This window comes from Opisthocomus hoazin, chromosome 15, assembly GCF_030867145.1.
Source record: "Opisthocomus hoazin isolate bOpiHoa1 chromosome 15, bOpiHoa1.hap1, whole genome shotgun sequence".
Taxonomy (NCBI): Eukaryota; Metazoa; Chordata; class Aves; order Opisthocomiformes; family Opisthocomidae; genus Opisthocomus; species Opisthocomus hoazin.
The window spans coordinates 8,152,483-8,175,609 of NC_134428.1; the positions used below are offsets into that span (position 1 = coordinate 8,152,483).

The 23,127-nt window shown below is 45.3% G+C and overlaps 1 protein-coding gene and 1 long non-coding RNA gene across 2 annotated transcripts; one reads left to right on the forward strand and one right to left on the reverse strand.

The window, feature by feature from the left end:
* On the reverse strand, nucleotides 1–11,692 carry PLA2G10 (phospholipase A2 group X). Its single transcript, XM_075436133.1, has 4 exons — nucleotides 11,575–11,692; nucleotides 6,365–6,530; nucleotides 3,514–3,620; nucleotides 1–714 (listed from the first exon to the last, which is right to left on the reverse strand). The coding sequence occupies exons 1-4, from the start codon at nucleotides 11,630–11,632 to the stop codon at nucleotides 569–571; spliced, it is 477 nt and encodes a 158-aa protein (XP_075292248.1). The 5' UTR covers nucleotides 11,633–11,692; the 3' UTR covers nucleotides 1–568.
* LOC142363212 (uncharacterized) lies at nucleotides 3,617–10,136 on the forward strand. Its single transcript, XR_012765565.1, has 3 exons — nucleotides 3,617–4,813; nucleotides 5,099–5,220; nucleotides 9,006–10,136. It is a non-coding gene; the product is annotated as an uncharacterized LOC142363212 (long non-coding RNA).
* Nucleotides 11,693–23,127: the final 11,435 nt, after the last annotated feature.

Below are 23,127 nucleotides of genomic sequence, written 5' to 3' on the forward strand. Positions count from 1 at the left end.
TGAATTATATTAGGCATTTTTTTAATACAGGTACAACTACTTCAGGTGAATGAGATGCAAAAGTTAAATTAGGCTTCACAATAAGTGTTTAATATAGGTGAGAGGGCTCTTTGTGCTGAGACTGTCACCTCATGCGTTTCTTCTGGTCCGTTCAAAGTTAACAAATGCTAAGGTAAACGTTAGTGGGAAAGTCTGATTTGTATCTTCTAGTCAGCGGAGTGAACGGGGGTGAAAAGTTTACAGTGAACGATACCATTCACCTGAAAAATCTTCGAATATAAACAAAATTAATTTTAAGTCAGTTACTCCTTAAGCTGAGAAACTCAAATTCCTATTGAGTCAATAAAAGCTTACACACAAGTAATAAACTTGCTTTTCGTCCGTGCCCTGTAGAAGGTAAATAAGAGGATAAATGTTTACTTTGGCCATTCTGGGGTGGAGAGGCTGAGGTAGCAGGAAGGAGGATCAAGAAAGGGGAAAATCATTTGTTGTCGCTACGGTGACAAAACAAAAAGTCACTTTAGGTTTAAATACACACAGAGTTTTCATGAAGGCTGATGTCATATATCTAATACCTGCACAACGGCTGAATGTCACCACACCTGAAGTCTGGCCACAAAAGGTATTTTGTGTGATAGGGAGCTCTCGCAAAACATTTGGCAGCTTCACGGTCACACTCACATGCCATTTTTTGACATTCGTCTTCTAGTGATTCTGAAAGAAAACACAGTAAATTTGGTGTTAGTCTGAAGTAATTAAAAAATTGAATTCTCGCCAAGAATTGCTACCTCACATTCCATATTTGCCCTACAAATAGCTCTTGGATTTCAAGCGCAGTAGGAGCTGTGCTGAGCTTTAGTAAGGCTTACAGTTCTTTGGTGTTCGTTAGACAGAGCTCTGTGCTGGGACATCTCAGCCACAGAGAGTGTACAAGCATGGTTTGGTTTAGCGAGAACTGGTAATCAGTGGAGCTGTCTTGGCAGGTGAAAATATAACAATCGGATAAAGACTTAAACACTTTTCTTCACATTCTTTAACAAAGGAGCTCTGATAAGTGATTCCTCTTTAGAAAGTGGGACGTGACCCTCCCTGCCCACCCTGTTGCTCTAGTGAAACTTAAGTTTGGGAAGATATTTTCTACTTCACATATGCTTTATTCTACTAAAGGATATAGCATTAAAATAATATATGTGAAATAAGCGATGCAAAGATGTTCCATGTTCAGCTTAAATTGCCCACCTTTTTTATTGAGGCAGTCAGTGAGAAGTTAGGTGAAGTGTATTTGGGTACAATAAAATCCATGTCTGGCCATATTTGTTTTATAACTGTAGTGTTGTAACTTAACAGATTTCTTGGCATGCATGTTTCTTCTTGGCATGAACATTTTCTTCTACAGTAATATATTATGGTTTTATTGTGCCAACCCAGAACCGTGTGTGTTTTCTCTCTGCAGCTGGCTATAAACTGAAGAATCTTTAACTATATTTTGTCTGAGTATTTAACATTTTGAAAGCTTAGCCGAATCTCTGCTTGAGATTTGTCTAGGAGCAGAACAAGTGTGCGGTTTTGTGAGTGAACTCCAATTCTGCTATGAAATGGAAGTGTTCTTGATGTACGTGTGTTGACACTACAACTGGCTACCCTAAGAACTGCTGAATAGCGTAAGTAGCATGAACAACAGGATAGGATAAAAAAACCCCAGCATTAGCAGAAGAACTATTCTTTCTCTTGTTATTGCTCCAGACTTCATCTTCTCCATGGGATGCCAGGGACTTTGTTTCAGCTTTTTTTCTCGATGACGTGCCTACTGTCTTGGCCAGTATTTTAAAATATTGTCAGCTTCTGGACTGGAACAGGAGCAGAACCTTACAGCCTCTGTAGGTGGACTGCAACTTGAGAGTTAGATAGTTTGCGAGAGGAGACGCTTAGTACTTCTGGAGCAGAGGAGAAAATGAGCAAGTAGAGATTCTGCATGAGGTAGGCTCTTGGGCAAAGTAAAGGTTGAATGAAAAGGAGGAAGGGAAATAGTGTCAAAGCCTTTCATTTGATTTCATCTCAGGCAAATTTTGAATTGGGTTATGAAATGAGAGGTGTTTGTGTTTTCTCTGAAGGGCCTTTAAACTAGGATAGGCAGAGTCTTGGGCTCACTGTTGTGGACAAGTTTATGTAAGGGTCTGCGGTTTTGTGGGGCAAATAATAACCAGTTCTCAAGCTGATTTGCATTCTAGGTAGTAGCATAAAAGTACATGCAAAGTAACTGACCTAGGACCTGATTTAAAACACCAAACAGGAAAAACCCCAAGCAACACACAAAACCAACCAAAAAAATCAAACAACCTGACAACAAAAAACCTAACAACAGCAAGAATAAACCCTGCAAATTTTGGGGGCGTGTGAGAAGTTACAGTTTCAAAAAGTCTTTGAAGTGTAATGGAAAATATTTTCTATGACTCTGGGAGCTGCGAACAAATAACGTAAAAGAAATGCTGCTTTTTCCTGTTAAACATTTTTCGTTTCTTTGAGATCTTTGTCCTCTTTTATACTCCAGCATGACAAATATATTGCATCATATTTCGGAGCAATCAAACAAAATTTATCAGGATGTGGTTAGCCATCTGATGCAACTTCTATGCTAATTATGTAAATATTTTCAAATTAACATTTTATGGCATGTGGACATGTTACTTCCATACATAAACATACTCATCAAATACTTTATTACCTCAGTGTTTGAAATTAGAAGTTGCAATTGTGAATTCAGTCATAAATTGCAGCCACTAGCAGTGGGCTGTGCAACCAAGCAGTGGTAAGTATGCCAAAAACTTGTCCGTCATAAACTTAGGAACGGTGTGAAATATTTTCTGCTAACTATAAACAGGGTAGGTTTAGGCTGGATATAAGGAAGACATTCTTTACAATGAGGGTGGTGAAACACTGGAACGGGTTGCCCAGAGAGGTAGTGGAGGCCCCATCCCTGGAAACATTCAAGACCAGGTTGGACAGGACTCTGAGGAACCTGATCTAGTTAGTGGTGTCCCTGCTCGCTGCAGGGGGGTTGGACTAGATGACCTCTAGGGGTCCCTTCCGACCCAAAACTTTCTATGATTCTATGATCCTTTTTAAACAGCTGTAATTTTCTCATCTCCTGTTTGTAGATGCTCTCCAGATGGAGACCTGCAGGGAGTAGCATGACATGGGTTCCTCGACACACATAAAGGCTGAGGAGAAAGAAGGGGTTTTGTGGTAGGGCTTTCTGAGGCCTGTGGATCAGACTTTTGTTTGCTGTATGTTAGCAGGTGGGGACAGAGGAGAAGAAACTGCGTCCTGTTGGTTGGCACAGCTGTGCTTTCTGGAGGCACAGCTTACCCTGGCAGAAAAGTCACAACAGGAAGGATGGTAAAATGAGAATTTTACAGATAATTAAGAAAATGTCTTTCTACTAAGTCAATGAAACAATCACAGAAGTTTTTTTTTAAAAAAACAAACAAACTCCATCTGGAGCCGTTCACTCACCGCACACAACAGCATTGTCATCACATTCCCAGTAGTAACGTTCTGTCTTTGGGTGACACCCTGCTTGCTCTGCCTTCCCATAGCAGCAGTCGTGGTTGAAGCAACACCTGGGAGTAGCAGAAACGGGTTTGCTTTAACTCAAACCGTGGTGATTTACGGACACAGAATCTGGATGGGGTTTAGCAGCATGTTTCTCCAGGGAAACAGCGTACACAAATGTACAGTTACCTGCCCGGGAATCAGAACAGGGTAGTTGTTTAACATCACCCGGGAGAAATTATTACTCTTTCATGTAATCAGTGATGAGGAGAATGTCTGATACACATTGATCTAGTTGAACTTCCTCATAGATGAAAATACAAGGAACCTTTACAGCATTCTCAGTTTTAAACACTATAAACACAATAATGCTTCTCTCCTAGCCCCTTCCAAGAAAAAGATTAAATGCCCAATTAGTCTGTCAGATAATGAATGATGTCTTTTTTTTGCCAGTTATTGACGCTGTTGTAACAGTTACTAACAGAGAAGGGACAAGAAGATCTGTTAGGCTGTTGCCTTAGAGCAAAGTCCTTAGATGGTGGCAGAAAAACTGAGCATGGGTGAGATGTTCGGTCATGAACAGGCACAGGTGCTGTTTAATGCCATAATATAACTAAAACTGTTGGTTCAGTATCATGAGAAAATGTGGAAAATTACCCAAAAGGATGATTTCGGAGTTGTTCTTGTCACAACTGGGACAATGAATTCATAGACTTTCTATCACACTGTGGAACTGAACAGTACAGGTAAGCATTAACGGCATATTTTAATGCTTAAAAAAACGATTACTCTTCTGGTGTAGAGTCATTGCAAGCCCAGAACAGCAAGCAGGGGAGGTAACAAGGACCTGAAATTAGATCGCTGGTAAGTTTTTGCTGCAAACTAACTATGCTTATTCTTTTTTGGCTCGGTGGAAGGATGAGGTGTATCCGCAAGCTCTTTACATTCAGTCGTGTCGTTTCGTCCTAGTAGCCTAAAGCCGTCCTGTTACAGCAGGCACATGATGTTTAGATGGTGTTCAGATTGCCTGAGGAATTTGTGTCTGCAATAGAAAAAGCTAATGCTGCGAGCTCTCACTTCCAATTACTGTTTTTTCTTATGCTTATTAAATAACGACTTGGTCATTCCACAGGAATCGCCATTTAGAGATCCTGCAGTATGTAACAGCTAAACTGTGTGTGCCCGTGAAGTAGTCAATACATCCACTTCATACATAGAAACAAGAAAAAACCGCCTAGTGGGTCTTTTTGGCAGTATGAAGGTAAATAAACCAGGAAATACAGCTGCTTTTGCCATAGTGCAGTCTATCTTCCTGTGTTTACAAAGACACTTAGAATTACTTTAGTCCTGTTTTAAGCATTTTAAATAAAAATAGCTGCTTAAGGACTTCATATTTTATCTTACGAAAACAATATATGATTGTCTCCAGTTGAAAGTTTATAAGTGGCAGGCAAAAATCTAAATTGTGCTAACTATTATTTGAATAATTCCATTACAGATGTTCTTACTTCAGATTAAGTATTTCTGTATTTTCACTTGTTTCCAGGCATAATTCTAAATGTAAACAGCGCGCAAGGTAGCTCAAAACTTTAGGCAATCAAACTTGGTAAGAGTGCTTGCCTCTGCATTCAGTTGGTGCAACTCTGGATTCTGTTCAAATGCATCAGGGTAAGTACACTCACTTCGGGCTTGTTCTTAACAGTCGGTAGCTATTAAAACCCCGACCACAAATCTCTAGCCATGTTTTCTGCAGAAGAAGCTTCCTCCTGCTATGGGACTTTTACAAAAGTGGCAAAAAAGGGCCTGCAATGAAAGACTGGCAGGCTGCAGATTCTCCATCGTTATCTTTGGGTATACGGATGACTGGAACTAATAACAGTCCCTTCTTTTTGTATGTGGTCCCAGTTATTAAAGTGGCAACGGTGTTCCACAAAATTGTCTTTAAAATAACAGATTACACATCCAAAAACTCGAAATAGGGAGGCAAAGATTCTAAAAGTTTTAGGTCTAATCACAACCAGAATCTTTGTGAAAAAAAAAAAAAAAAGAAAACCAGATTTGAACTTTCCATATATTCGACCCTAAACGTGAGTATCAGGCCTTTGTTTTCCTTTTAATTTACAATATATCTGTCTGATATGTCAGAACTTGAGATGTCACATGTGGTGGGGAAATGTATCATTATAATGAGAAACTGAAAATATAAAACCTTTATTTCAGAAAATCATCTTCCTGCCAGCTGATGTTCAATTGTAAATGAAATTGACGGTAGCCAGTATGCTGAGATTTAGTACTGAATACAAAGGTCTGGGTTTAGAATTATTTTAGTAAGAATTTATAATTCCTTTTCCTCAAAAGTTATTTTTAAACAGGTTGAATTTTGCACAATTTTCTATGTATTCTTTTGAATACTAATGACATGGGATGGATGGTAGTAGAATAAAAAGATTTTTCATTTGCAATTTTTTTTTTTTAATTTTTACTTTTGTGGATAGCTTGAGTGTGTGAGCTTTAAAGATCCTCCAAGAAGGCTTTAGTTCTCCAGCTCTTGGCCAAAGCGCCACAGCAAAGAACCTCAGCTGTACTGTGACTCCAGTGTTAATGCAATGAGAGTCTGAGTTGAAGGCAAGCAGGACTCGTGTGCATCTACAGTAATGCATGTTTAACGCTTCCCAGTTCTTAGCTGGCTGAGGTGTGTTTAAACTCTATTCCTTCGCGGATGTTAAATAAGCCTAATTCATATTTTAATCCTCACACTCTGTCATCTGCATACATTCAGCACTTAATTACTCAGATAAATAGTTACTTTTACCAGTCTACTCTGTCCTTGGGCCATCCTCTTCCTCCCAGACCACAGTAGCATCCATAACGCAGGTAGGCAAAAGGAGATCGTCCCGTAGTACATCTGACGGCTCCGGCTAATTCAACAATTCCTCTTCGATTTCTCAGACGGGCTTCCCCGAGAGTGCCTTTGTAAACTGTGGGAAAAAAACTTTTTGGTTTTTATTGAATCAAACATGCAGATGTAAAACAGTTTTTATTTTTTTTTTAAACTTTGATAATGAATGTTGGTACTGGAAGAGAGCACCTCTTTCTTCTGGACGCTCTGGGGGCACACTGCCGGGCCCAGGCCCTGTTGACCCCAGTCTCTGGTGTGCAGGCTGCTGAACGCCATTCTGCACAGCCCCAGTGGTTTCCTCCCGTCAAGGCAGCACGCCCTGGCAGATAGCAGTCATGTCCAGCCTGAAAACTGGCAAGGGCTACCCTCTGCTCTGTGCTGCAGGTCCACGAACCGGCCAAGATTAGGTGTCCTAAACAGGGCGGCATTTTCTCCTTGCCATCACGTGCCATTTTGCCCGTGTTGTCAGTTTGTAGCATGTGATGCTCTACATTTGAACAGATACGTCCTCTGTGACTGGGTTCTGGTTCTCCTCATTTTTAGACAAAGAAGCCAGATAACTGGGGGGGGGGGGGGGCGGTGCAGAGCAGGGAATTGGACGAGTGCTTGGAGTGATCTCCAGGGAAGTTAGAAACGTTGCTCTTTTTTTCTTTCTGTTTCATTTTGTTTGGGTTTTGTTGTTGTTGAAGGGATTCTCACCATTACTCCTCCAGAACAATGCTCTGTTCAGGAGCGTTACTGTAACCGTCCCAGGTCCGTACTAAAGCAGTCGGTCCAGGGCAGCGGGTAAGCGTTGAGACACTGGAGGAGTTTTCAGGGCTTCTGTCATCCCTCAGCTTGAGCTAGCGCATCCAAGACCCTGAATGGCAACGGGCAGCGTTTCCTCGCAGGGCAGGCTCCAAAGCTATTCGCAGCAGTTTTTAAGATGAGTACAAAACAAATTAGTGGAAGGCTGCTGATTAGACTTGTCTTACTAACTAAACGAATCATTCATTTTGGTATGAGGAGAACAGTTTATAAACCGTAACTCCTAGTACCAGATACAAATTGGGAAAGACATTAAGATATAATAACTGATAATATCTGTGAGAGAGACAGCAGAAAAAATATTTAGACTTTGTCATTACAGGCTTGGATATTTATTTTCCCACAGATTAACTATCTGATTATGCAGCTTGTATAATACAATCTGTATAATCGTATAATCTGTTATGATAGATTGTGTGATTAACAATAGTTAGCTAATGGAAGATGTGCCAGAAAAATACTGTTCCCCACACAGCTGAGTAATTTGAAGTGTGTGGGATGCTGGTGACCTCCAGCACTTGTAATTCCATGAAACAAAGGGATTTAAATACCTCATGAAATCAGCTCATTAAGAAATACAATTGGTTTGTATGTGAAAATGGTGAAACAAGCTTTAGAAAGAATGTTTGTAGCTAATCCTTACTTATGATGACAGCTAGGCTTCCTCAGACAGTCTTTAGTACTTCTCTGACTGGCGACTACTCGCAGATCTTGTTCCCTCCTGCTCTGTGCGCATTTGATCTAGGGAGAGGAGAAGGTGTTGAAACAAGAGTGCTTAAACTTGCACGTGCATCTTTGGCCACTGATTAATGGCAATCACGCCTGGAAATGTTAAAAAAGCTTCCTTGGCTACATAGCCACTTGCAGGTTTGTTTAAAAGCAGTTCCATTGGCACTAAAACTTCCTTGCCAAGCTCGTGACCAGTATCTATGGTGTCATGGCTCCTGTTCCCGGACGTTATCTGCTGTTTAGTTATGTGTGTGTTCTGGCAGAAACACCCTCTTGTGCTTTCCCCGGGGCACATGAGGTGTAGCGGGGGGCCTCTGGGACCTGGCCGTCCAGGTGTCGGCATCCCAGTCACGCTGTGGAACTGGCACATGATCACCTCCCACCCTGGTGTTTCAGCTCTGGGTAGCAGAATCACCCACCGGAGTGTGACCAGATCCTTATCTTTACCACAGCATCGGCAGTATTCTCTTCGCTGTCAGTACGGGTTCAGTAAATTCCCGGCTGAAAAAAGCCTGCAATAGGGCTGCAGCATTACACACGACAGCTGCTTATACGCCGACATGTTTAGTGACACTCGGCTAGGCTCTGGGAGCGAGCCAGCAACGGAGCCACGTTAGTGGTTGAAGGCAAAGTGGGGTTTGCTCTGCGTGACATTAGTGATTCTGAAGAAATCCCTGAAGAAAGTGAAGTATTTTTACACTGTGTTTCAGCTCCTGGCAGGTGGGGAAGGGTGGGGTAGGAGAGCTACAGACAGGACGAGGAAACTTAGAAATTCTAAGTCACATTCCTGGTTTCATCAGAGAGTCGTTAGCTAGCTTTGGACAAATCCCAGCCCCTTGATTTAAATCCGTGTAAAGTAGAAGCGATGAACTGTCTGCTCCCCGAGGAGCTCCAGTGCTAACCTTTGAATTGTGCCATGTAACTTAAAGAAAAGGATGTGAACTTTCTATCCTTGTGATTTCTTTGAGTTACAGCATCTGGGGATCCAGGTACAAACCACAGCTGTATTGTACCGTAGATACTCTGCGTGTGACCGAAGGAAAGGTCTCTGCCCCAACAGCTTTGTGGCCTGAGCTGAAGGAGAGCAGCGGGAGAGCATCCTAGAGCGCCCAGAACCGTGGAGACAGCAGGAGCGTCAGCACCATGATGGCAGCTGTGGCGTGTGGCAACAGCAAACATTCCCAGAGTAGTGCATCAGAACTTCCGCGGGGTATGGTCAGAGTGAAGTGGCATTCTGCACGCTTCCAAATGCTGCCTGATGGAGGTAGGGTCTGGAGATCTTCCGTGTGGTTTTGTTGGTTTTTATGAAGGCTTGGCATTTGTCTTTGCGGACAGGAGTATTCCTACAGGTTGGACTGTGCGTTCCTGAAAGAGCAGGGCCATCCCCCCGTGCCTGCTCTGGGTCTTGGTTTTGTCATTGCAGGCTGAGCGCAGCTCTGTCAAACATGATGTTGTGGGTGGGGGAAAAGGGAGGGAACCAGATTGCATTTGTTTTCATTTCATTGTTTTATAATGTGTATGAAAAAATCAAACTAGCATTTTGGTATCTAGAGGTCACAGGAAATAAGGACAACTAAGTGTACAAAACCAATTTGCAGTTAGGTCTATTCTTGTTACAGTTTTTAATATTTCTGTAATATTTAATTCCAGTGTTTATTGCATAATAGGAATTGGAACTTTGTTAAAGTTTCAACTGTTCTCATTCTTGAAAGAACACTTCAAAGACAGTGTCCTGGTTTTAGCTGGGATAGAGCTAATTTTCCTCCCAGCAGCTGGTGTTCAGGCTGTGCTAAATGCTGTATGTTGTTATGTCTTTGCAAGATGTTTTCCACTATACCTTCCTACTCTGCTTTTGTCCTAGTTTTCTGAATGGCTTACAAGAATATTTAAAAATCCAGTCCCTTAAATGTCTCTATGCATAGAGGGGAAAAAAAAATTTCAGAAACCTGTGAATTTTTGGTGAAAGGTCGTATTTGCCATAGCATCTTACTCTGTGCAATGGGCACAAGGCAAATATCATAATTATTTTTTGCAGATATATAATTGTATTCTTACTGAGATGCACAGCTTTGCATAATGATGATACATAACTACATTAATCATTAGCATCTAATACAGTCTAGGATGTTTTGTGGGTTTTAAAATAAATGTTAAGCCACTCTTTCAAAGACTAAGGCTACAGAAACTTATTTTTCTTTATGTTAAATATGTGTAAGATTTCCTATAGTGACACTTCCTTTGTACAGTCAGTAGTGCTCCAGTAGCTCAGAGCCTGAAACCCGGGGATAAGCAAGCGTTCTGATGCAGCTCCAGAAACCTGTCACCTGCATGCATTATAAAAACCTTTTTTTTCCCCCCCTGCTTAGATTTTTCCTTGTGTTTCCTAAGCCACCAGGAATGGCCTCTTTCGCCTCATCTTCTTGTCCCGACTAGTGCTGTGCTATCTCCACGAGAAACTTTCGGAAGGGATGAATTTGCCCCTTGCGATGCTGCGGACCAAGCACCGAGGCCCGCTGCGTCCCGCTGCCTAGGGACGGGGCGACGCCCGGCCCTGTGTGACGCTGGCTCCTGGCTGGCTGCATTGCCCTCCTCGGGGTTCCTGCTGAGGTGCATGCCGTGCCAGGGATGAGCTCTGGGGTGACAAAACTGCGGGAGGAGCAGCAGGGGCACGCGGGGTCAGCGAGCTTGGTGGGACCTGGAGCTGGCCCCGTTGCTCAAGCACCTTCCCTTCTGCTCCAGAATCCTGCGGCTGCCTTTCCCCACCCCAAGCCCGCTTCCTCCTGCACACAGAGCCTGCTGCAAGAATGGATGGAGGCTCTTGTCCCGTCTGAAAGATTTGGTGTGGTGAAGTTGCAGGCTGTGTGGGAGTGTAGGAAAAAAGAGCAAGAAGACAAAGGAGAATCTCTGAGGCAGCTGAATGCTATTCTGGGAAACAGGCTTAGAGCGACAGGTCTTGCTGCCTGCCAATAGTCTGTTCCCAGCCTCCTGGGCGTCCTGGCGTGGGAGTAGCACACTGCTGCGCTACACAGTGAGAGCCAGCCTTTGGGTGGCTGAAGTTCCACCTGAGTCTAAGCGGTCGTAGGTAAAATCAGGTTCTAGCGTGTCACCCCGGCAACCTAAAATTAGTGGGTGCTTTTTGTGTCAGCCCACCTCCCTCTCTGAAAAAGAGGGATGGTAATACAGCTTTGCAGAAGTGTGGAAGAAATAAGTAGGTTCAGATACTACACCGATGAATCCCTCAGAAAACCTATGAGGAAATGGACCTTAAATTGTTACAGCCGGCCTTTAATACTGCTTAATAAATAGGACGTAGGAGACAAAGCAAATAATTAAATAGCTGCACGGTGAGTAGCCGGCCGCGCTCGGGTGTGAGGCAGGGGTCCCGTAACGACCCGCTCCCCTCGGAGCCGGGCTCACACCTTCGGGACAGCCCCGCGGGGCTCTCGCGGCGACGGCTGGGGGCCCCGAGCGCTGCGGGGCTGCCGGTACGCACGCACCCGCGCTCCCGCCGCCGGCCCCGGCCCGCCCGCCCTGCCCTCCCGGGGTCCCGCCGGGCTGCAGCTCCGCCCGGCGCGGCACTCACTCACCGGCCGGCAGCAGCAGCAGCGGCAGCAGCAGCGGGAGCGGCGGGCGGCGCGGGGCCATGGCGGCGCGGAGCGGGAGCGGGGAGCGCGCTGCAGGCTGTGCCCCGCGCCGCCGCGCCCGGCTATAAAGGGCCGCGCTGTGTCCCGGCCGGGCCCCGCCGCCGCAGCCCACGCTGCGCTGCCGCCCGGGCGGGGGAGGAGCTGCCGCCGGGAGGGGGCCGCTGCCCCCTGCCCTGCCCCCTGCTCGCTGCCCGCTGCCCTGCCCGCTGCCCTGCCCTGCCCCCTGCTCGCTGCCCGCTGCCCTGCCCCCTGCCCGCTGCCCTGCCCGCTGCCCTGCCCTGCCCACTGCCCCCTGCCCGCTGCCTGCTGCCCTGCCCGCTGCCCTGCCCTGCCCACTGCCCGCTGCCCGCTGCCCTGCCCGCTGCCCTGCCCCCTGCCCACTGCCCTGCCTGCTGCCCCCTGCCCGTTGCCTGCTGCCCGCTGCCCTGCCCCCTGCCCACTGCCCTGCCCGCCGCCCCCTGCCCGCCGCCCCCTGCCCGCCGCCCTGCCTGCTGCCCGCCGCCCTGCCTACCGAGGAGGGCACAGAGCCGCCGGCCGCGGGGAGCGCTGGCGTCGTCAGAAGTTTCTACCCGTCCCTCGACCAAGCGCAGTCTTGCGGGGGGGGTCTGTACGTGGTGCAGTCTTCGCGTATTGCTTCCGTTCCCTTCCTGGCTCTTCTCTCCTCGTGTCACACCTAGGACAAGATATTGCCGCCGCGGTTTCACAGCCACAGTGCCGCTCCCTGCCACGCGACGTTTTCCTTGCTCGCGTGTGCCAGGTAGTTCATCAGACCTTTTATTACTGCACTGAGACCGGTGCATTTCCCGTCAGTTGTCCAGGCAATCGGGACCCCTGAAATCTGGGGTATTGATTTTGTGTGTGTTTTGTTTTCCCCTTTTTTTGCGACATTATGACATTCCAGGATACGGCCCCCGCCAGGTCCCACTGAGGCCTGCATTGCTGGGATAAGGGAGGAGAGAGAAAACCAAAGGCTTTTTTACAGAACTTACCAAGAACTTGTTCTTGGTCACGTCGTCTTACTATTGGAGAGCAGCTGGGAGGGGTTTTTTGTAAGGAATGGTATTTACATCAAAGAAATAACATGTTTTTTCATGACCATACTGAAGGATGATTCTACTTTTGCATTAAGATGCTCTGCTTTCTGCATTGTATCATTCCTCTTTAATCAGGAGTAGAAGATCGACGTGGTCTGGTTCCGAAAGACAAAAAGCCTGCAGAGACAGACGTGGGTTTGTCACGCCCTCGTTAACCCCCGCTCTGTGAGGTGCTGTGTTGGCACTGAACGCAGGGTAGCGCAGGTGCAGGTGGAAGCACACCGGTCTAAGGCCAGACAGGCCTCCGCACCCCTAACGTGCCCTTGCGCACCACCGGCGCAACCCCAGAAGGGTGTGTGAGCGCGGGCACAGCCGCATGGCGCCTCGACAGGCAGCAGGGATGGCGATGCGCGCGCCACAGAGCAGAACAGCGCAGGGTTTCCAGCTCGAGCGCTTGCCGTCCACAACGGGATGGTGGCTGCTGGAGGCTCGCTGTGTGACTGTGACTTCCCGCCGGCGGCACCATGCAGGTCCTGACACATCGTCCTGCCACAGACATGCTGCCAGCTTGCCTTCCGTCCCCGTCTCTGGCTGTGATGAACATCGGGGACCGCAGCTACTCAGGGCTTCCCGGCAGAGACGGACGGAATACTAGCGAACTAGGAGCTGCGGCAGCCGCAGGCATTGGCAGTGACCCCGAGAAGCCTCGGTAATGGACAGCTCGTAACAGCAAACCCATCTATTTGGGATAGATTTAAAAAAAAATATTTTAGGATTTTGCTGCTACTGCCATCAACTGGGCCAAAGCAATTTTCCTGTTACTCATGGAGTCACCTGGCTAATTGCTGTTACTCTGTTCTCACGCTGTCACTTCTCCTGGATGTGTTTACCGACTCTTCTGGGCAGTCAGTCACACCTATTAGAACGTCTGAGTAGTGTTCAGCGGCAGTTTAGTGAAACTTCCAGTCGAACAGTACCCCGTCCAGCACACCATTGGCTGGGACACCAAAAACAGTGGCCAGGGGAGCAACAGGGATCGCGTTTCACGCTTGGCCTTTGGGAGACTGATGCAACGCCTTAGCGCACGTGGCGTTGGATTAGTGCAGTCGGTACCTTTTTCTCTGAAGGAAGGAAAGTGATATGAAACCCACTGAAAAACCGAGCGAGACTGACATGTTCAGATGACAGCTGCTTCTGTCAGAAAGCAAAGGTGTGAGGTGGCCAAGGCAATGTGATGAAATAAGGAACACAGGTCAGGAGTTGTATTTCCTACCAGCTGTAGTAAAAGTTCAAAGGACAACATCCAGTGAAGGGAGGGGGGGGAAATCTGATAGAAGGCAAAACTTCCACTGAGGGGCAGTTAGGCTGCCTGGTAAATGATGGTATATGGCTAAGAAAAGATACTAGTAACAGGCTGGAAGTTAATATGGGTTACAATGATACAGTGGTTGTTTTTTTTTAAATGAGATTTAAAATTTCCTTTAAATTTTGAAAGAAAAACTTCTGTGGCAGTACAGACCTGCCGTATTTGCTTTTTGCGGTGTTCCTTTTCTTTTACCTGAAGCATTTGGTAGCTGGTGTAAGTTGTATGCGACAAACGGCATTTTCCTTCTTACTGATTAATTCATTTTGTCAACTGGAGCTGCACGGGGGCAGGGAGAAGCATCTGCTTTTCAAATATGCTTTCTCAAACAAGGTTGCATGTGCTCAGTGGTTGCTTTAATTAAGTTGTTTTTAAATCTGATGAATAGATTAATATAATTGAGACACATAGTTGTACTGAGGAACATTCTCACAACATTAACAATATTATGAGCAAACTTGTTCAGTTAGTTGTAAAAGCCTGGTTTCTCCATGTCCGTGATTCTGTACATGCAGGAAAATGACAGACTATATTAATCCAAAATGTTAAAATTTTGATGGAAATTACTAGAATGGTCTAGAATACGGTTAACGTAAGTGCAAGTTACCCACTTCCCTGTGAGCAGGCGAAGGGCGTGATTTTGAGCGCAGTGTAACAGTGTATTTACTGCTGACAAAACAGCTGCAAAGCGGTATTTTTCTAGTAAGAGAAAAAGTTGGTTCCAGTAACGCTTTTTGTTTAGTAAGAGTGGGTTTTTTTTATGAGAAATGAAAAAGCATTGCCTGCCTATCCTGGTCAAATGTGTACGTACTCCGCCGTTAGCTGTTACGAAGATCTGCAGTAATGATGATCGGTATGGAAGCACTAGGGTCTGTAGGTGTCTAAGCCAAGTCCTACAAAACTAGGATCCTTCTGCATTAAGCCTGTGACAATATGTATGACACATTTGCTGCCCCACTGGATTAATGAACTAATAAATGGTGAAAGAAATTATTTTCCCGTTGTTGAGATGGGAACAGAGGCAGGGGGCTTTGCTCAAGGTGTTACACGATGGCTGCAGCAGAGCTGGGGAACCGCACCGCGGTGCTCTGCGTCCCAGCTGAAGTCCCCAGCTGGGGTTTTCTGTGGCACTGACTCCTGGAGGAAAACAAGGCAATGAAACGCATGCCTCGCTGCGAGGGCATCAGAACAGTTAGAGCTGAAGAGCTGCTTCCCAGCAGTAAGCCAACGGACCCTACGCACCTGGTGATTGCTATACTTGGCAAATGTCCTGGTGTCACCCCGCATTCCCTGACACACCAGACTGAGTCCCAGGTTTGGCCTGGAGTACATCCCTTACACGTGTATGCTCCTTCAGATACCGAATGGCCAAGCAGTACACAATCAACTTCCTTGTCATCGCTGCCTTCATAAAAACCCCAGCCTTACTTATCACAGAATCACAGAATGGTAGGGGTTGGAAGGGACCTCTGTGGGTCATCTAGTCCAACCCTCCTGCCGAAGCAGGGTCACCTACAGCAGGCTGCACAGGACCTTGTCCAGGCAGGTCTGGAATATCTCCAGAGAAGGAGACTCCACAACCTCCCTGGGCAGCCTGTGCCAGTGCTCCGTCACCCTCAGAGGGAAGAAGTTCTTCCTCGTGTTCAGACAGAACTTCCTGTGCCTCAGTTTGTGCCCATTGTCCCTTGTCGTGTCACTGGGCACCACTGAAAAGAGTCTGGCCCCATCCTCCTGACACCCACCCTTGAGATATTTAGAAGCATTTATTAGGTCCCCTCGCAGCCTTCTCTTCTTCAGGCTGAACAAGCCCAGCTCCCTCAGCCTCTCCTCGTAGGGGAGATGCTCCAGTCCCCTCATCATCCTCGTAGCCCTCCGCTGGACTCTCTCCAGTAGCTCCTCATCTTTCTTGAACTGGGGAGCCCAGAACTGGACACAGTACTCCAGATGGGGCTTCACTAGGGCAGTGTAGAAGGGAAGGAGAAGCTCCCTCGACCTGCTGGCCACGCTCCTCCTAATGCATCCCAGGATCCCATTGGCCTTCTTGGCAGCCAGGGCACACTGCTGGCTCATGGTTAACCTGTCGTCCACCAGGACACCCAGGTCCCTCTCCACAGAGCTGCACTCCACCAGGTCCGCCCCAAGCCTGTACTGATGCATGGGGTTGTTCCTCCCCAGGTGCAGGACTCTGCATTTGCCCGTGTTGAACCTCATCAGGTTCCTCTCTGCCCAACTTTCCAGCCTATCCAGGTCACGCTGAATGGCAGCACAGCCTTCTGGTGTATTTACCACACCTCCCAGTTTGGTGTCATCAGCAAACTTGCTGAGGGTACATTCTAACTTTTCATACATTCAGTGACTTTGTTGCCACATGCAGAGGTCTGGCTGGCTTTCTTCGCTTTCACGTCTTTCCATCTCTCTTAGTTCATTTTCACAACTAATGCTTCCTTTTTACCAATGTTTTCTGCAGCTCGTGCTGTTGGGGGATGTTGTTCCAAAAACCATAATGGTTATAAAGCACAGTCCGGAGAGACAAACTCCATGTGCAATATCAGAAAACACTCTGCTAAGCCATTTTATAGGGTTTTCCAACGTACTTGGTATTATCACAAATCTATTTCTAGCATGCGGAACCAAATCCAACTTCGATTTAAGACCAGACTAGCCTGTAGTATAACTTGTAACGCCTTTGGTAATAGTAAGCCTATGAGTAGCATAATACGTCTGAGAGAATTTTGGGAACCGGGTTTGCAGCGTTGTCCTTTACATGCCCTTTGGCAGCAATGTTACTCTGTCCGTCCTGCAAAACTACTGTGCTAGAGCATAGCTGCCCATGACAAACAGCTGTGGGCTGGAAAGGCTGCTGTTACAGAAACTCTCTTGAAACTGGTTTACACTTACAATGTACAGAGTCTTCTTTTTTCATCCGTCCTTTTTTGCTTTGGCTTTGTTCTGTTCCAGATTCTGCCCTCTGCTCCTTAAGTATAATGGCTACTAGCGCACAGTCCACCCTGTGCGTACCGTCACGCAGGCAAATAACCAGACTGCACGTCTGTCCTGGGAGTGGCACAGGTCTACTGGTGCAACTCTGTCCACGTTTATGACATGGAAACGTATCGTCTGTCTTTGAGCAAAGCCACAGACTGGAAGATTCTGGGGAAGGAGTCTATAAATCATTTCTGGCATGCTTAGCTCTCAAGTTTCAACAGTCATCTCTGCCTTCCAGAAGATCTCTTACGCCCTGTAAGTGAAGTTCCACATTTCAGCATTTGCACCCAAGAAAAGACCCTGGGCCTGCTTGTTCTGGAACCTGGGGCTACTTTTTATTTGTTATATCTAGAGAAGAGGAGGTTTATCACTGCAGCTCCTGGAGTTCTGTACCACTAGATCTGACATCTCTAGCATATCTCTGGAAGGGTGTTTGACTTGCTTTCCTTTACATCAGTTACATCAACTCGGATTCTTGAAATGGTTGATGTAATGACCAGGATGATGCGACAGAGTGGCCTCTCAGCAAGTTGTGGGTGATACCAAACTGGGGGGAGTGGCTGATACACTGGAGGGCAGGGCTGCTACTCAGATGGACCTAGTCAGACTGGAAAAATGAGCTGTTGGGGACCTCATGAAGTTCAGCACAGGCAAATGCAAAGCCCGCATCTGGGCTGGCATAACCCCATGCAGCAGGACAGGTTGGGAACTGACTGACGAGAGAGCAGCTTTGTAGAAAAGGAGCTGGGGGTCACGGTGGACATGCTGAATGCGAACCAACACTGTGCTCTTGCAGCAAACGTGTCCAGCCGCACACTGGGCTGAGTGTAACTGGTAGGTCTGGAGGGAAGTGATTCTTCCCCTCTACTTAACACTTGTGAGACTACACCTAGAGTTCTGCGTCTCATTTAAGAAAGGCATTGACAGACTAAAGCAAGGCTAGTGAAGGCCACCAAACTGCTCAGGGGGCTGCAGCTTATGCCATACAAGAAGCTGAGAGAGCTGGAGTCGCTCAGGTTTAAAGAAGATGATGGTCAGGTGAGATCACACTGCTGCCTACCACTTCCTAATGGAAGGGTGTGGAAATGATGGAGCCAGATTCTTCCCAGAGGTGCACTAGAGGCAATGAGCCTTTTTTTTTTTTTGACAAAGGCCAGTGAAATACTGAAACAGCTTGCCCAGAGTGGCAACGGAAATTCTGTCCTTAGAGATACTCATCACTCACCTGGACATGGGCCAAAGCAACCCACTTTAATGGGACTGCCTTGAGCAGAAAGCTGGACTGCGGACTTCCAGAAGTCCCTTACCACCTGCTATGATTCTGGGATTCTATGATTTTGGGATTTGTTAGCAGATAGCTTCAAACTAGCAGTTCCACCCTGCCAGGGAAGGAGATTCCAATACCACTTCTCTTTTTGCCTAAAGGTTTTCATGAAACTGCGCCCCGCAGGCAGGGAAGGCAGTATGCCTGTTATACTGCAATAACAAATTCATTGCTAATTATTTTTTCCACATATCACTAACTAAGCCATGCAAATGCACAGGGGAAATCATCTGTATTGATTTCAAAGAGAGCTGAGACTTTGTTTGCCTACTTTTATTACCTAGACAGCTCTGCCATAAGCAGAAGCAGCGCCCTTTTCAGAAAGAACTAGTTTCCTACCATTTTAACTCACTGTTCTGAAATTCCATTTCTATGCCTTCGTCCTTGTTGACCATTTCTGAATTTTCTTCCAGTTTTTCCTGAGATGGGGCAGAAGCTGCAGAATTGTATGCGGTATTCAAGGTGAAGATAGGCTGTGGATTTATAGAGACTGTGCAGGCTGTGTTCCACTAAGAGGGAAGAGAGAGAGATGCACATATTGCAATTTTGTGTAACTTCTCCTTTTAGTGCATCTACTGGCTCTTCATTGTCTCTAAATGTTTTAAATTGTGTAAAAATAAACTGCAGATTTTTCTTATCTGTTTATTTGTTCACCTCTTGTTGTTTTGTTCTTCATCCCGTCAGTGGTGCAACGCCCTATTGGTCTGGTCTGCTTGTGTCACAGCTTGTTGTCGCGACCTTGCTGTTCATGATGTCTGCTGCCTCAGCTGTGAAGAGTTTTACGGCCTCTGGACACTTGGCAGGGAATAAAACCGCTAGGTTACATGTCCATCAAAGGAAAGGTGAGCAGAATGTAGCCCTTGCCTGTTCCAGGCTGATCAGCACAAGAGCTGTCTATCTTTACACAGCTTAGATGCCACCCAGACTATTTTGGGAACCGGGAAGTTACTGAACATACTGTTGAGAGGCAAAGAAACCCTGGAATCACTGAGGGATAGCAAATGCTGGGATTATCTAGAGAACTTCTGAGCAGGAAAGAAGTGAATACCAGAAATCTGGTATCTTGAGACATACGGGATCAAAAAGTGGGTTGACAGTGCTGAAGAACTGTGTCACTTGTCAAGCAGGCTCTGGATATTATTATTATACTAGTATATTTGTGTTGGATTGCCTCCCGTCTTTACTCCTTGCATTTGCAGTGTGGTTGGGATGAAGAGTAGTTGCACCAGGGAACTGTCAGCACCAACATCATGATTTGCTATGCCTGAAGTAAACCAGATACTTCCAAATCAGCCAAAAGATGTAATAGTCACTTGCTGAGGAGCAGGCATAGAGTGCAAAGGCACAACAGGCAGGTCAATGCTCATTAAAATGTTTGCTTAGCTGCTATTTTTTTTGCCACTAGCTGCTGTTTTGATTTCCAGTGAGAAGCGAGCACTCGCGTCTCAATAGCAGGCAAGAGTTTAAACGCATTCTCAAATCTGGGACATCATGACAAACATATTATTAAGTTTTCTATGTAGGCCTATTTTCCACTGCATTTGGAAGGCAACAGATGCCATAGGTACTATATAATATAAACAATTTAGAACAATTCATATATCCTGTAATTACACAGACTTAAGCTTATGCTTCTTTGCAGTGTCAATTACTGGCTTAAGAGTACTTTTTCCTAAAACTAAGATTGAGTTTATGATTCTACAGGCTTCATATTCCCTTAGAAGTGATCAGTTATGGATGAGAGGAGACACGTTCAGGACACTTACGAGCAGAAATCGTGTAGACTCATCGTCAGAAAAAGCTAAGAAAACAGTTGAGTCTGAAGGCAGCTGCTGAAGAGATGTCCCAGTACCTTGTAAATATGACAGTCCTCGGGGACGATGATGATACTTAACTCTTACAGAGTTCACCAAATCTTCAAAGACGTAGAGAAATGTTGCATAATTTCCATTGTACAAATTGAAAACTAGGACACCAATGGGCTTGGCAGTCTTAAGCCTTGGTCGTTCTTTTTGGTTTTATTTTCATACAAAGTAGGCGACCTGATCCAAATACATAAATTTCTTCCTTGGTTTAAAATAAAACTAATTCCTAATGGTGATACAGTATTTACTGAGTTCCGTGGAGCCATCTGGAAAAACTCTTGTCTACAAATCCTGTGACTGATGAAGTTCGCACCATCCTAAACACATAGAGGGGCTGTACGCTTGAAAATAACATGTATGAAGAATCTGGTTCACAGAATAACAGAATCACAGAATGGTAGGGGTTGGAAGGGACCTCTGTGGGTCATCTAGTCCAACCCTCCTGCCGAAGCAGGGTCACCTACAATAGGCTGTAGAGGACCTTGTCCAGGCGGGTCTTGAATATCTCCAGAGAAGGAGACTCCACAACCTCCCTGGGCAGCCTGTGCCAGTGCTCCGTCACCCTCAGAGGGAAGAAGTTCTTCCTCATGTTCAGACGGAACTTCCTGTGCTTCAGTTTGTGCCCATTGCCCCTTGTCCTGTCACTGGACACCACTGAAAAGAGCTTGGCCCCATCCTCTTGACACCCACCCTTCAGGTATTTGTAAGCATTTATATGGTCCCCTCTCAGCCTTCTCCAGGTTCCTATGTATAAAAGAGAAAGTTTTAACTGCGTATGAGATGCCATCGTAAAATTAATACATCAAATGTCATGAACTACCCCACTTGTACTAGCAGTCATGGAACTGTCATTCTGTTTGCATTTATTAGACAGAATAAGGGAACTTGCTATACCGTGGGTAACAGGCCTTGCCAACTGGCATCAGGGTGTGCAAGATCGCAAGAAAAAACAGGGGAGCAAGGAATCAGTCAGAGTAAAGCTTTAAAACGAATAGTTTTCAACTGTTAGAGGTCTGAATCTCGCTAAATGGATTTCAATTCTTTATCCTAGAACATATATAGCATCAAAGCATCAGTGACCTCAAGAACGAGCAGTCAAAAGGTGACTACTAACAAAACAGTTCATTCCTCCTTTGGTAACTTCCTAGTTTCAAATTCATGTGGTAGCTTTCACTGTAGCCTTTCAAAGTTTGCAGAAATAGAGTCCTATTCCCAAACAGACATTCTACAGTGATCATCAAACTGTTTCAGATGGTAAATACTAAATATATTTTTACCTTAGCACATTCTAACTGTGTCTCAGTTATGTCACTCAAGTATTTTTATTTAAATTACGTTGAATCGTAGAAATTTTGCCTAGCTTTGTTTTATGACTATGGCACCCCAAAGAATAGGAATAATATAGTGCTACATACAAAATTTTATGCTGACCATATTCAGATTATCTTTTAAAATAAACAGCTTATGCATACTTGACTTTTTTACTTCACAGAGCAAACCAGTACTGCATACACGGAGCATTCGAATTGTGTGTGTGGTCTGCACGTAAGATCTGCTAACTGAAACTCCATGGTGATATGATATTGCCGTGAGAATCCTAACCTTTTAATTTCGTAGTTCTGTTTGGAATTCCTTAATGCCACATTAATGTTCTAATGTTGCTCTACTTATTTCCTCTCTCAGAAAGAAGAACAGATAAACCCTTATCAGTTCAGGCACCGTGTAATCCCCAGGAAGGATTTGCCAGGAACAGATAATCTTTGCTTGTTTCCAAGGCTCATTTAGAATGGAGGGTCAAGGAGAGGCATACCCAAGCTTAATTACATAAGCAATTCTAATTAATATTTATTCTGTAAAATACTATCCTGAATTTTTGGTTAGATTTGTTCTTTCTGATAGCCACCAAAGAAAATACCTGTACAGTGCTTATTTTAAAAGCCAAAAATCAACACTTACATCCCTCTTTCAAATGTACGCATCTTTAAGGACAACTGTGTACCGAGATGCTGCTGAAGGGTCATTTTCTTCACTCCCAATCAAGTAGTATTTTTCATTTATTAATTTTTGTTGAAGCAACAAATAGTTTGCCTATGGATGTGTGCAAATGTGTTTTGCGTATGCACGCAATGAAGTAAAACTATTAAAATGTAAAGCAAAGTAGTTAATTCTCTGTAATGACTTCATCCCTGATCCTAGGGAAGGGAATGCGTCTTCCCTTGGACAGAAAGGAAGCGCTAAATAATATAAGCACTAAATGATCGCTTTCTTTCATATAAAGAAAGCAATATTTTGTACCGTAGCACATATATTGCACCCCCCCTTCGGTTTTCTGTACTCGGCATAATTAGCTGATTAACCCACAACTGGAAGGACTGGAATTAGGTGAGTCCTTTTATGATCATTATGACTGCAAGTTGAAGGAGGAGGAGGAACTGCAGCAGTCCTAATTTTACTCGAAATACTGGACGTAGGAATGCACGTGAGAACACCGAGCAGCACAATCCCTTAGAGAAGGGTCGCCATCGAAATAAGTGCAACCGCTTACTGGTAGGCTGCTTCTTTCAATTTTCTTTGGTCCCTGAATTTTTTTTTTCGTCACTTTGTTTTGGCATCTGTCCATCATCTTTTCTTCGTCGGCTTCTTAAGTTACTTGTCACTTATTCAAAAAGCTGAAGGTCAGATCATCTCACCGCACTTGTAAGCCATAGGCCCTGAAATTTCATGTGCCAGCCCAAGTAAGTTCTCTTTGAGCAAGGCGTATTTTCTGTCCGCTTAAAGCATACAATTAAATTTGGAGTCACACAATTTTAGAAGATAAGGAACTTCCTGTTCTATTAACAGAACAATGTCTTGCAAGGCGCCTGTGGCTGGAAAAAAGTTGAATCAAGAGTAGGCGCCAGAAATAGATACAGGACAGCCTCGTTA